Source organism: Acipenser ruthenus, chromosome 22, assembly GCF_902713425.1.
Source record: "Acipenser ruthenus chromosome 22, fAciRut3.2 maternal haplotype, whole genome shotgun sequence".
Classification (NCBI taxonomy): domain Eukaryota; kingdom Metazoa; phylum Chordata; class Actinopteri; order Acipenseriformes; family Acipenseridae; genus Acipenser; species Acipenser ruthenus.
In genome coordinates this window covers 7,148,108-7,160,731 of record NC_081210.1, presented here as the reverse complement: position 1 = coordinate 7,160,731, position 12,624 = coordinate 7,148,108, and the positions used below count along the sequence as shown (strand labels likewise).

General features: G+C 36.7%; 1 protein-coding gene across 6 annotated transcripts in view; it reads left to right on the top strand.

The window, feature by feature from the left end:
* The window catches only part of LOC117431471 (rho GTPase-activating protein 17-like), a 54,648-nt gene extending 45,189 nt beyond the window's left edge, over positions 1-9,459 (top strand). The window contains exons 17-22 of one of the 6 annotated variants that reach the window (XM_034052404.3): positions 1,692-1,946; positions 3,160-3,329; positions 3,667-4,290; positions 5,287-5,310; positions 6,577-6,623; positions 7,696-7,834. In XM_034052404.3, the coding sequence (XP_033908295.2) occupies positions 1,692-1,946; positions 3,160-3,329; positions 3,667-4,290; positions 5,287-5,309 (1,072 nt within the window). In that variant the 3' untranslated portion in view covers position 5,310; positions 6,577-6,623; positions 7,696-7,834. Of the gene's footprint in view, positions 1-1,691; positions 1,947-3,159; positions 3,330-3,666; positions 4,291-5,286; positions 5,311-6,576; positions 6,850-7,695 lie in introns of those variants that run through there. The other 5 variants (XM_034052406.3, XM_034052402.3, XM_034052403.3 and 2 more) reach the window with 5 other exon arrangements.
* The last annotated feature ends 3,165 nt before the right edge of the window (positions 9,460-12,624 follow it).

Sequence of the window (12,624 nt, the reverse complement as noted above, 5' to 3'; positions counted from 1 at the left end):
GCCCAGGCAATTTGGTGTGTAAATTCTGTTCACCTCTTTTTGGTTACCCATCTAGTGCTTCCTCATATTCTTGCAGCTCATGACGAGTACAGATGTACTGTATGACATACTGTATCTTCCCTGTCGCTCGTGCCTGGTGCAGCTTTCAGTTTAAAATGATTATCTGAAAAGTTTACAGTTGACGTGCCTTTTTTTTAGATTTTACATCTTTTTTTGCCAAACTCAAAGCATGTGTGTGGGATCAAGGAGCACAGCAGCTGTCTCCTTACTGTATAGTCCATTTATATTGCATTCTGTGAGTATACAATGAAATGGCTTATGGTGGGCTTGCATGCTAGGAAGGGTGCCTCAAACAATGACATGTTTATAAAAAATTACAACTCTTCCTCAATATAAATGAGATGAGCTGGAAGTAATGGCTTGACTTCCCTTTCAGAGAAACTTTATAATCATCTTAAAAAAAAAACAAAACAATATTCGGCCACCGATGTTAAAAAAAAAAAAAAAAAAAAAAAATTCTGGCCTGTGATTGGTTAAAACCTCATCATAGGAGCTGAAGTAGATTTAACTATTGCCCTCACATCCTTACACCATGGGCAATAGTCTTAGTCTGTCATGTGATTGGTTCACATTACTGTCAGTCCCGCCCCTTTTCAAAGGAATGCCCTCCATCTCCACTCGTAAACAACAAGATAAAAATAACTGAATGAAAAAACTGTTGAACAGCAATTCTGTGACCTAACAGAAAATGAATTACAAAACAAACTACAAAAGAAAGAAAAAAGCTTGCGGTATGAACTTCAAAAACAGAAATGTTGGTGACCTACTGCATTGGTAGTATATATTACTTAATTATGTGTACAGCATTAAGATATTTGTGCCAAAAAATGTTACTTTTTTTTTTTATTGTCATAAAGTATATAAAGTCAGATTTACTATCCAACCTTGCCTCTCATTATTTTGACTGACTCATATATTAAATATGTACTGCACTCAGCTAATAGTGGAAAATTAAATTCCCCTCTGTACACACACACAAGGGCTGTCAATTTAATCGCAGTTAACTTCTGAGATTAATGCGTTCATTTCTTTTTATTAATTTTTAATTTTTTTAACGTGTGTTAATCACACGTTTGTCTTATTTCTTGACGTTTACCTTTGTAACTAAGATTAATTATTTTAATCGTTTCACAGCCCTAATTTGTATATGAATCTGAGGAAAGCAACAGTTAAGCACCTTAAAAGGGCTATTGACTTCAGCCATAATGTTAACATAATAACAAAGTCATTGTACGTTTGTGTATATCACTTGTGATGTCAGGTTACACTATAACAAGTGAACAGAGTCAGAGAACTACTGACTTACCCACCTTACACTCAATATACACAGACTTCCAATAGCAGTGTATGAGTTAAAACCTTGAGTTTTAAAAATATTACAGTACACCAATACACAAGTGGTATAAACAAGCCGAGTCTTGCTTCCATTGCATTAATAACTTGTTTTGAAACTGTGCATGCTTACTGACAGTCTTGCCTTACATGGTTGTCATATCATAGTGGTGGTGGTGTTGGTGTTGTTGTTGTTGTTGTTGTTGTTGTTTTGTTGTAACGTCTCCCCTTTGTGTGCAAGTGTTGCTGTGGCTCTCATCATGGCATGTCTCTGTGTTCACTGTCTCCTCTCTCTGTAGCTTGGGTGGTAAACTATTGGATCAGACTCCGCGTAGAGGAGGCACTCTTAATAGAAAGCACACGTCCCCTGCCTTCCAGCCCCCCCTGCCCCCTGTGGAGCCTGGGGGGGTGCTGCCACAGCCTGTTGCCGAGCAACAGCTGCAGGCTCAGCCAATGGGCGCAGGCCCTGAGATCAGCCAATCAAGCTGTGCTCAGGGTCAGCTTTCTAATACTGCAGCAGAGCCACCATTAATACCAGTAACTGAGGAATCCAGGTAAGGTATAAACAGTCTCCTCTGGAAAGAGACATGTTAAAATAATGATAGCAGGACCCATCTTTGATGGTGCTGCATAATAGTTATTAGTCTAGGCATCAAGAAACAGAAATACATATATATATATATATATATATATATATATATATATATATATATATATATATAAAAAATTAGGTGTCGAAGTAAAGAAGTGCTGTAGGGGTCATTTAAAAAATAAACTTCTAGAAAAACTGACCAAGGTTGGCCATGTTCAAAATGGCTTATGTACTCCTCAGTTGACTCCTGGTAAAGCTATACATTACTTAACATCTGCTAAATCTAAATGCAGCTTCCCTGTATTACTTCTATTTCACAAATTGTGTATACAGTAAATTGCTTGCAGCTTTTGTTTTGTAAACTCCTTTGTGTTTACCATCCTGCCTAACCTGCATTTTCTGAAGGTAAATAATAAAATTAGACTTTTTCTGCTGCTGTTCATATCTATGGACTGTTTAAATTGATGTAAAAAATGCAATAATGCACATCTGCTGAATAATTTAATGTTGATTTGTGTAAGTTATCTGAAGCACACTGGCACTTCTGCATGGCCCGATTCTGTTGCTAATTGAATAGTGTTGATAAGGGTAAGCTGTTTGGAAACTTGGGCCTCACCTATAAGGAATTTTACACTATTCCAAATAAATGATGGTTGAAAATAAAAGACGGTGTACTGAATAGAAGTGTACAGCTATGGCCAAAAGTTTTGCATCACCCTATAGAATTAATAAATTTTGCTTCATAATGTTAACATATTGGATTTGCCACTTTGTAATTTTCCATATACCTAACGAAAAATGGACAAATATGAAATTTCAAAATCTAACAGGAAATACTGTACTAATATTATGGCTTCCAGTAGACTTTTGTGATATCATTTAGTAGGTTTCTTTGATTTACATGATGTTAAATCCATCCATCCATTATCATTAACCGCTTACTCCTGGATGATAAATAAAAGATCTAAATTATGTTCATATTTATTTTTTGTTATATCTCAATCCTGAAATTCTAGGTGATTTTGGGCACAGCTGTTTTATTAATATGTGCATGGAAGGCTGCTTCTTTGTTTTGGTTTTATAAGTCAAAATAACCTTAACTAGAGGTACAAAAAAACCTTTTTCCAATGTCAAATTTCAAGCCCTTTTAAAAACTACTTTTAAAAACTTTTCAGCTCTTCAAAACCAAAAGACACGGCGTCCACACCTCCACCCTTGCGGAATGGTGGCAATGTTGCAGCTGCAGGTCAGAGCCAGCTTCACTCTGCGGGCACCACTGCCAACCAGCTGAGTGCAGGGCACACACAGAACACCACAGGGCCCAGCCCGCACATGATCAGGAGAGGTGAGCCAGTGTTCCTGCCTCCGAGACACAGACATTTATTATATTATGAAAAAACAAAAAGGGTCATGTTATCCTGTGCTAGGTGCCTACATTATTAATTGGAGCAGCTAACAAAACCCCTTTAGCAAAAGTACATTACAGGTGCCCCATGGATTTAGTAATGTAATAATAAATAAAAATAACACATTATACATTTTGCAGCCTGTATAACAATAATTGTAACTTGCCCTTTTCCCAGCTAATGCACTACATATGTAGTCTAGTCATGATCTGATATGTTTGTTTTGGGAAAAGCCTGTCTTGTTTATATTTTTTTTGTATTGACTTTTCCGTGAAGCTACAAAGAAGCCTGCTCCAGCCCCACCAAAACCTGGAAACCATCCCCCTGCACAACCTGGCAGCCAAGGACCTCCTTCAGCAGCCAATCAGCTGTTTACCCAGTCTCCCAAGCAATCTGCTAGCCAGGGGACAGGCCATTCACCTCCCAGCCAGCCCACCAATCAGGGTTCAGTTCAGCCCCACTTTACTGCCCAGCCCTCTGTCCAACCACGCAGACATTCGAGCAATCCACTTACATTCCAGGCCCCGAGCCATCCTCCCCCACAGCCTCCAACCCAGGCCACGCCTCCAACACAGCCCAAAGCCTTCAGCCAGGCCACCGGGGGCTCCAGTGAGTCAGGACCAGAACAGTCTCCTCCCAGGACCCCCACACCTCCTGACACCCCTCCCTTAGTCACACACGGAGGGACACCTCCTCCAGCAGCAGCCATCCAGCCTTCACCCACCAGTGGCCACGACAGCCCCCAGCTCTCCTCACCGTTCCAGTCCAACACCCTGCCCAGGCCGCGACCCGTACCGAAACCCAGACACAGGCCGAGCGTGCCCCCGCCACCACAGCCTCCTGTTAATGAAAACTCCAACGGCAACGGCAACGCCAACACGGCTTCCAAAATAATCACAGGTAAGCCATCCCTGTCGCATGGGCGACTTTGTGTTATTTCTTTTTTCAATTTTTGATATCTTGTAATTTTATAATTGCTACTTTTTTTTTCAAAGGCTGATTCATAAGCTGTTAAAATCATGATATTAAAAGTATCACAAACATAATAAGATGTTAGTCTGGGCATGTTTAGACAAGTCAGAGCATGTTTCTAGAAATGTATGTTTAGTACTTGGTAACACAGCTGACAACTTTTCACATGTTTGCCAATTACAGGAGAACATTGTAATTTATTTTATTTAATTTAGCATTGTGATTTACATACTGGCAACACTGTGGCTCAGTGCACTTGTTTTTACCCTGTCAGTTCAGCACTGCACTTGTATCAGCAATGGAGTAAGGTCATGGTCCTGCTAACTAAAAGGCATGCTTGATGCATCGTCTGCATGACCTGCTTGAGTTCATAGGAGCTTGTGAACACTGCAGCCTACTCTTTTTGGGATTGACTGGCCATGTAGAAATATACAATAAAAAACCGCCATCACTCAGTTTTGTAGTTTTAAGTCTATTGATGTCAATTACTGAATTTGCATGATGGCATTTGATTTTAAATTAGAAAATCCTGCCTTACAGTGATCTAGTTATATAGCACTGAGGTCACGTCCTCGTGTTTTAATAATGGTGCAGTATACAAAAAGGGGGCCTCTACTCCTGCTATTTAACATTCCTTAAAGTGTTAAGGCATGTCTTTTCTAACTGTGAAAATCATGTGTATAGAATGCATTTGATACTCATGTTCTACTAAGACAGCAAAACTACTTTGTTACTGATATTTCTACATTCTTACAGTGACCTTATTAATAGCAAAGTCTGTAGAAACAAAATAAACTCAAATATCAGTTTAATATAGTATGCTATACTAATGGCATTTTGTGTTAGTTATTTTGCACCATACCTTAATATAATGGTTTGTTAGTACATGTCAACTAATAGCTTTATGTCATAATACCTTCACAGGTTGGGGATCTTTCCATCAGTAAGGTTTGTAAACAAAGAGACATCTGTACTTGCAGCTACAGGTGCTCTTGCTCAGCTCTTTGTACGCGATATATTTTTTGCACCGTCTCCCATTGTTGTTCATATGCTTTTGACATATTGCTCGCCATTTCGTTATGGACATTGCATTGTGAAGTTTCCATAAAAAGATGCTAAACCACTGCCCTCCATGTAATCACCCTCATTGCCTGAATTTTGCCACAGACGCAGGTGTCAAAAGAAGCCTTAAAAAAAAAAAAAAAAAAAAAAGTTAGATTAAAACTTAATGTGGGTTATATACAGTACTGCATATACTGTAATATAACCCATATGTCCCAAGTGTGTTATTCATCAATGGTCACATAATCCTAATGGTGTCAAGTGTCATGAATGAATGGATTTTTATACATCTTTCCTACTTCCAAAGGGACTGCTAAGATATTATTCTGAACACCAGTTTTCTTACAACTGCAGATATGATGTATTACATAGTTGTATTCTGATATACATATCAATCAAGGATTTTAATATTACATTTTCAGTATCAGTGCATGAAGCATGTTAAGCCATTTTAAAAATATGCAGTTGCTTCTAAGGGGGCAGCAGCCAGTCAGCCCCTCTTGCCCTTGACCCCTCCTCCTTTGGCATGTGTCTCTACCTGCATTTGCATCACTATGATCTTTGGCCTTTTCAGATTTTGCTGAAAAGCAGTAGCATGTTCAATTCTGTTAGCTCCTACAATTAACTTTAAAAACGTGCCTTTATGAAGTTAATTTGTTTAACATATTACTATAAAGTTTGGTTCATAATGTAATGTATATTGGTACATTAAATGACTGCTTTATAAAATAGTAAAACTACATATTATTTTTATTATTAATAATACAATTATCAGCTAAAAGCTATCCGATCTATGTATTCCTTAGAGTAGCTGAGTTTCTTTTTTCACCTAAGAGATATGGCTTTTATTCTATGTGCCTTTTACATTATGAATTGGCAATCAAATAAGGCAAACTTTTTTTTTAAATGTATAATCATTCCATCACTGTTTAATTCACCATACATGCATGTTAAATATATGTAAATTATACAAATCACATCTGCATGGAAACATATATGTAAAGAAAAAAATATTTCAGGAAACATACTGCAGTTCAAGTTTTAGAATGTGCTAGAAATATAATTAATAGTTTAATGCAAACCATAAAGAAAACAATAACGCTAAAAGATACAAAATTCTTCTAATTGTAAATATTCTATTAAATAACACAGATGTTTGACCTGCTCTACAGTGTATGAGCGGAGATTGGAAAGTTATGGTAAGACAAAGGCAAATGATTGGCCAGTAATTGATCTGCATTGTTAATCACTGCATGCTGCGTCTGTCTGTCAGTAACCTGTCCGAGTCCTAACACTGCTTGCCTGCGTGGTTACTAACACTGCATGTGGACCAATGAAAATAAACACAGCTGTGTGAAGACTGCATTGATATGGACACTTAGTCACTTTCACGGTTTCAACTGTATGTATTATGGGTTTGTAGCATTTATATAATTTATACTGCCTTTTAACATCGCAAACACTGTTTTCACTTTGTGGTCATAGGTACAGTGTTGTTTTTTTGTTTTTTTGTTTGGGGATAAAGCAGTGTTGTCTTCTGCATATGAAGATCTTGCATTTGTTTACATATTGTAATAATTCAGATATAGCATATCAAATGTATTCAGCCCCATCTATTGGGAGGTGCACGTAGGACTAACATCATATATTCTATATATCCTGAAGCGATGTAGCATTGCCTAAATCCTGATTTAAGATTAAAAATATTTACATGGAGAGATATGCTGATACAGTTTTTAGTTAATGAAAAGGTAGACCTAAATGGTTGGGTTTGTTTTTCTTACACTTGAGTTATTTTTCATTATATCCACAATTGTAAAAAATATATATTTAACATAACTACTGCAGTAAACTTTGCTCCAAATAACCAACAGTTCTTTAATTCAAATGAGTTTAAACTGACTGACTGTCAGTTTGTACTAATTATAAGTATTGTGTATAGTTGTAGTACTGTAACTAAATGTTTTGCTTATATGCAGTATATATATTTTTCCCCAGTAGTGCCAGTTACAATCTAAAAGGTCCTGTCTAAATAGTAAGAAAGTGAAACTTGATAGGATAAAGCAGAAATAATAAGATTGAACTTTTACAGTCATACAGGACTTACACGGATACACCTGAATAGAAGGACCATCTGTTAACAATACCAATCTGAATACCTATAATTTAATTTCACATGATAAATCATATAAAAACAAGTCGGTTATATTTTGGGAAAAAAAGCATAGTACTCGAGGTGGCTAAAGTACTTTTTCCTGCTTTCCTGAACAGATTCCAGTAACACTGTGCAAGGGCAGCCTTGCAGCTTCATCCCTGAGCTTCCTGTGGAACAAGTGACTCCTTTGGCCGGCCGAGAGCTTAATCACCAGCTGCAGGACACTGACCATGACACAGAGAGCACTGCGTTGTGAAGCAGAGCACTATCACTTAAACCTCTCTCCATTCTCGCATGCTGAAAGCAAACCCTCTTCCGAATTATCAGAATCAACAACTTCTCTAACATTTCTGCAGCATGCTTTCCAGTGAATCGTGGCAGTACCTTTCAAACATCGCCTGCACCTAAATGCTACACCTGGGCCATGGTATATCCTAGATTTTGCTTTCGAACTGCAACATCATGGGAATGTTGACTGTACTCTATGAAAACCACTTGGCTGCAAAAGCCTTATACATAGGACACTTCAATATCTGTCGGTGTTGGGATACATTAGCAACAATACTGTAGGTAACAAAAATGCACTATCCATGCTGGTGGCTATCAAACAGGCTACTGGATAAAAAAATAATAATAATAATAATAATTTATGCCACTGTCCTGGAATTCTTGTTTTTTCATGGAACATTGAGATTAATCTTTTTTTTTCCTTTTAAAGAAAATGTGGTTTAAGACAGAAGATGATTTTGAAGAGACATTCCCTCTCACTCTTGCTGCAGGAAATAAAGTAATAGAACAAATAAAAAGTATAAACCAAAAACTATGCATCTTAAGTTCTGCTGGCGACTGCTGGGTACCAGTTGTCAGTCGATCTGTGGTTGAATTCTAGTGCCTTCTTTGATTGTTTTACGGTTTGTGGATTGAACCTCCTTGTTCTTGTTTTGAAACCATTTAATTGCTAAGTTTTGTTTCTGTCTCTCTCTCTCACTCACTTTGTGTAGCAATTTAATAATCATTTATTTTTAAAAAATCACATAATATTTCATTCATTTTATATACATGAGTTCTGTGTAAATATGACTGGCCAAATGTTTTTGTTGCTTACTTTAGAAATTGTACCTAATTGTTAGAGATGTCTTGAAAATTCAGATTTGACTTTCCCTTTAAGAAAAATGTTCAGTTACAATATTCAGTCACTAGGAGTTGTGCACTATGTAAGAATCCCATTAGTGTTCAGTAAAATCTTAAGGGATTTTCAACATCCTCCCCCCCCCCCCCCCCCCAATCCATCTACAAATTCATTTTTGCATTTCATTTACACAGAAAAAATCCACTGAGCTGTTTTAAAAAGCTACATCATTTTGTTTTCTATAGCATACTTTAAAGCTGGGATTACAAACTGATTACTGACAAATACAGTATCTAATTAAAACCTAGCAATGAAGTGGTAGGGGACACATTTAAGGATGGAAAAGCTTCCAGTTTTCTCAACTTTTTTTCTGTTACTGGTAGCAGAGCATAAATGGTACCAAGGGCCAAAACTGTTTGTTTGTTTGTTTTGTTTCAAAGGCACCCTCAAATTACGGTTTGTATTTAAGTTATCATCATGGCAATCTATATAGGATCTTGCTAACATTACCTGTAACGAGTTGGCCCTTGCCTTGTCGCGGTTTCTGTTTATATAAAGTGCACTTCTGATCCTGTGTCTTGTTTTGCATACAGGACAATTTGGTAAAGGCTTTGAAATGAAACACTGATACACATCTATGTTATTTAGACTGATCTTTTGGGCTCAGCAGTCCATTTATAACAATAAAATATTCTGAAGAAATGCTTAACAATATTATATTTCAAAATAAAATGAACCATTGTTGCTCCAACATGTGTAGATTTGGATTTGTTTTTAAATTACCCATTATACATAGATCTAGTAATACTAAAATAAACTGAATAAAATAAATTGTAAGTTTAGTATATTACATAGTCTACCATTTTAATGTTTTAATTATGGGTGATCTTTGGCTCATTTTCTAGCTTCTTTGGTGTACTTAAGGACCTTATATTAACCAAGTGAGTAGTTTTTCCTAGATACTAATTTAAGATAGCAACACAGAATATAGGATTTGCAAATACCGGTATATTTATATGAAGATTCAAAATATTGCAGACACAATCAAATGAAGGACTTCACAGTGCCAAAACCTCTACAGAGATGTCACATGTACAGATGACTCTGGGTTGGCCAGACAATCTCTAGAAAATAAAATATAAATACAGTATGTAGAACACATTTCAAATCATTAACTAAATTACAAAACAGTGCAACACTACAGCATATGTTATCTAGATGTCTACCACAGTGGCAGATCATATTTCTTGATTTGAGTTTGTTTTGCACATTTTTCTTCTTTTTGTTTCTTACCTGAATCCATGACTACACTGAAAGGCCTGTTGTAAGTCTGCAGAAACTGTTCTGGAGAGTGCAGCACGTTGCTTATGCACAGGTACAGGATGCTGTCCTCCTCTATAATGAGGAATTGCTCTTGAAAGTTATCACCGACTCCCTTAGTTCCAATATTGATGGTGTGAAATAGAAAAAAAAATGTAACTAAAAGGTGTTTACTAATAACCCTATTTTGGATTAGGAAAGGTGCATTTATGAACCGTTAAAATTAAGTAAGTAGGGTAATTATATATTTAATTAACAGTATTTGAAGTAAGTTATTTCTGTCTTATTTCAAAATGTGACACCCGAGTGCTCAAGTGAGTTTCCTGCAGCTTACTTTATACTGCATCTGTCAGTGTCTATTTAAGTCTATTCTCACATTACAAGACATCCATTTTATGTCCTGTGGATGGAAGAAAATCACAGGTGAGAAGAAAGTGAAAATACATTTCAGAGTTACCCCTCTTTTTAGGGTTACCAGATGACTCTAGTTACACTAGAACAGTTCAGTGAACTGTTTTCAACTCGCACCCCAATGCATTCTGGTAAGTGTAGTCCTGCTGTGAAAGGTACCCGAGACAGGTAAAACCTAACAGAATGCATTGAGATGTGAGTTGAAAAGCCTGAACTGTCCAGTGTACATGTCTTATGGTAACCCTACCTCTCTGAAATTTTTTTTTTATACAAAAAATGTAAATGTTATATCACAATACCTTTGAAGATTTAAGAAAGTGAACACAGAGTTTATACAAAAGAGGGAGGCATTCCGGGACCAGGTTCTCCACAGGTTGTTTCTGCTCAGCGGCTTCTTGCGAGGTTAAAGTTATATTATTTAAGAAGCGGTAACCCCACACTTGGAACATCCTCATGGGAATGTCATGTGACATCACAAGAATCTTGGCATCCTGGAGAAGAGAACTGAAGAACAAAATGTGATCAGAATGTTATAGCTAGAAGTGTTTGCATTTAAAACCAAATGATCTGTATTAACAATGGCAAGCCAATATTAATTAACCTGCACTATTCTGAATGTTAATGATTAAGTGATCCATAAACATTGCATAAAGTGTTGCTTAAGAGCAGAATTAACAGATTAATTTTAGTTAATGTAGACACATACTAACACAAGGGTCATGCTAGATACTTGCATGATCATGGGTGTATAACTCCATACATAAAGCCAATACAGTTTAAAACAAAACCTTACTCAGATCTTTTCTCCATATTACTGAGATCATTCAGTACACTGTAAAGTACCTCTGAAGAGGACTAGAAAAGAAAAAGCAAAACATTATTACTGTATGAACTGTCCAAACAAAACACTGGAACAAACAAAGAGAGGCTTCAAGGACTACCAATTACCTCCAGCACATGAATAATGCAGCTCGGATAAAGCAGCAGCAGACCTGTAACTCCTTCCATGTTGGTATTGTGATAAACTGCAAAAAGCATTTCGTAGTAACCTGCAATAAACCAAAGCAATAATCTGTTTGGTCCAGTTTTAAGCAGTTATTATCATTAATACAATTAACCTAGTATTAAGACTAGGAAAACTACAGGTTGTTTCATGAAACCTCTGCTCATCATGATGCAGCTATGTGTTGTTATTGGATGTTTACAACCCTTTCACTTAAGGGTTCCCCTTCGATGCTATTTGAAAAATCTAGATTTATTTGCATATATCCTACTCCGCTGAAAATCACATTTTTCTCTTTCGTTTTCTAAATGCTTGTAACATACAGTAGTGTTTGGCAATTGTGTTTTCGTCTTAGCATATATGGTTGTTCGTTTGGCATTTGGAACACACACACGTAATGTACAAACATGTTAGCTACACATTGTCCAACAAATATTAAAAGTGATTTACTCTACCTGCAAGGTCTTTCATTCCCGCTTGACCTGCTTTTATCTTGGCAACATAAACGAGTCTATGTAGGAAGCATCTCTAAATAATAATAAAACAAATAACAACAGTCCTGAAAAACGTTCAATGGGTAAAGTCGGGTTGTATTCAAATAGAGTTTTTAACAGGAGAAATGTTTTAAAATATAAAATAGATTCTAGGCAGCATCCAGTCCCTGACCACATTCCGGCGCCTCCTTAAGACTCACCTCTTCAGACAGCACCTGTAGAACTCCTCTGTTTTTCCCCTGGGACACTATCACCCTTCCTTAAAATGCGCTTTATTTGCTCTTATCTGCCCCCTATTTTACTGCATTTAATCCTGTACATCAGAGTACTGTAATCTGCCAAGTGTTTAATCTGTAGTATTTTGTAATTAATCATATCCTGATGTAACTATCACTGTCACTGTTATCTGCTGTATTATTGAATTGTATTTTGTCACACTTGTACTTGCTTGAACCGAAGTCATTGTATTTATCTTGCTCTTAATTGTATTATTACTTGTACTGTGATTCTGAAATGTATTTGCTTACGATTGTAAATCGCCCTGGATAAGGGCGTCTGCTAATAAATAAATAATAATAATAATCCTGTAATCCTTTTTCTGGTTTGTCAGTGAAACGAGCACGCACGTTACGACAAGGCCACGTACCAATGTGTAGTCTGGTCATCTTTTTACTCATATATATTTGAA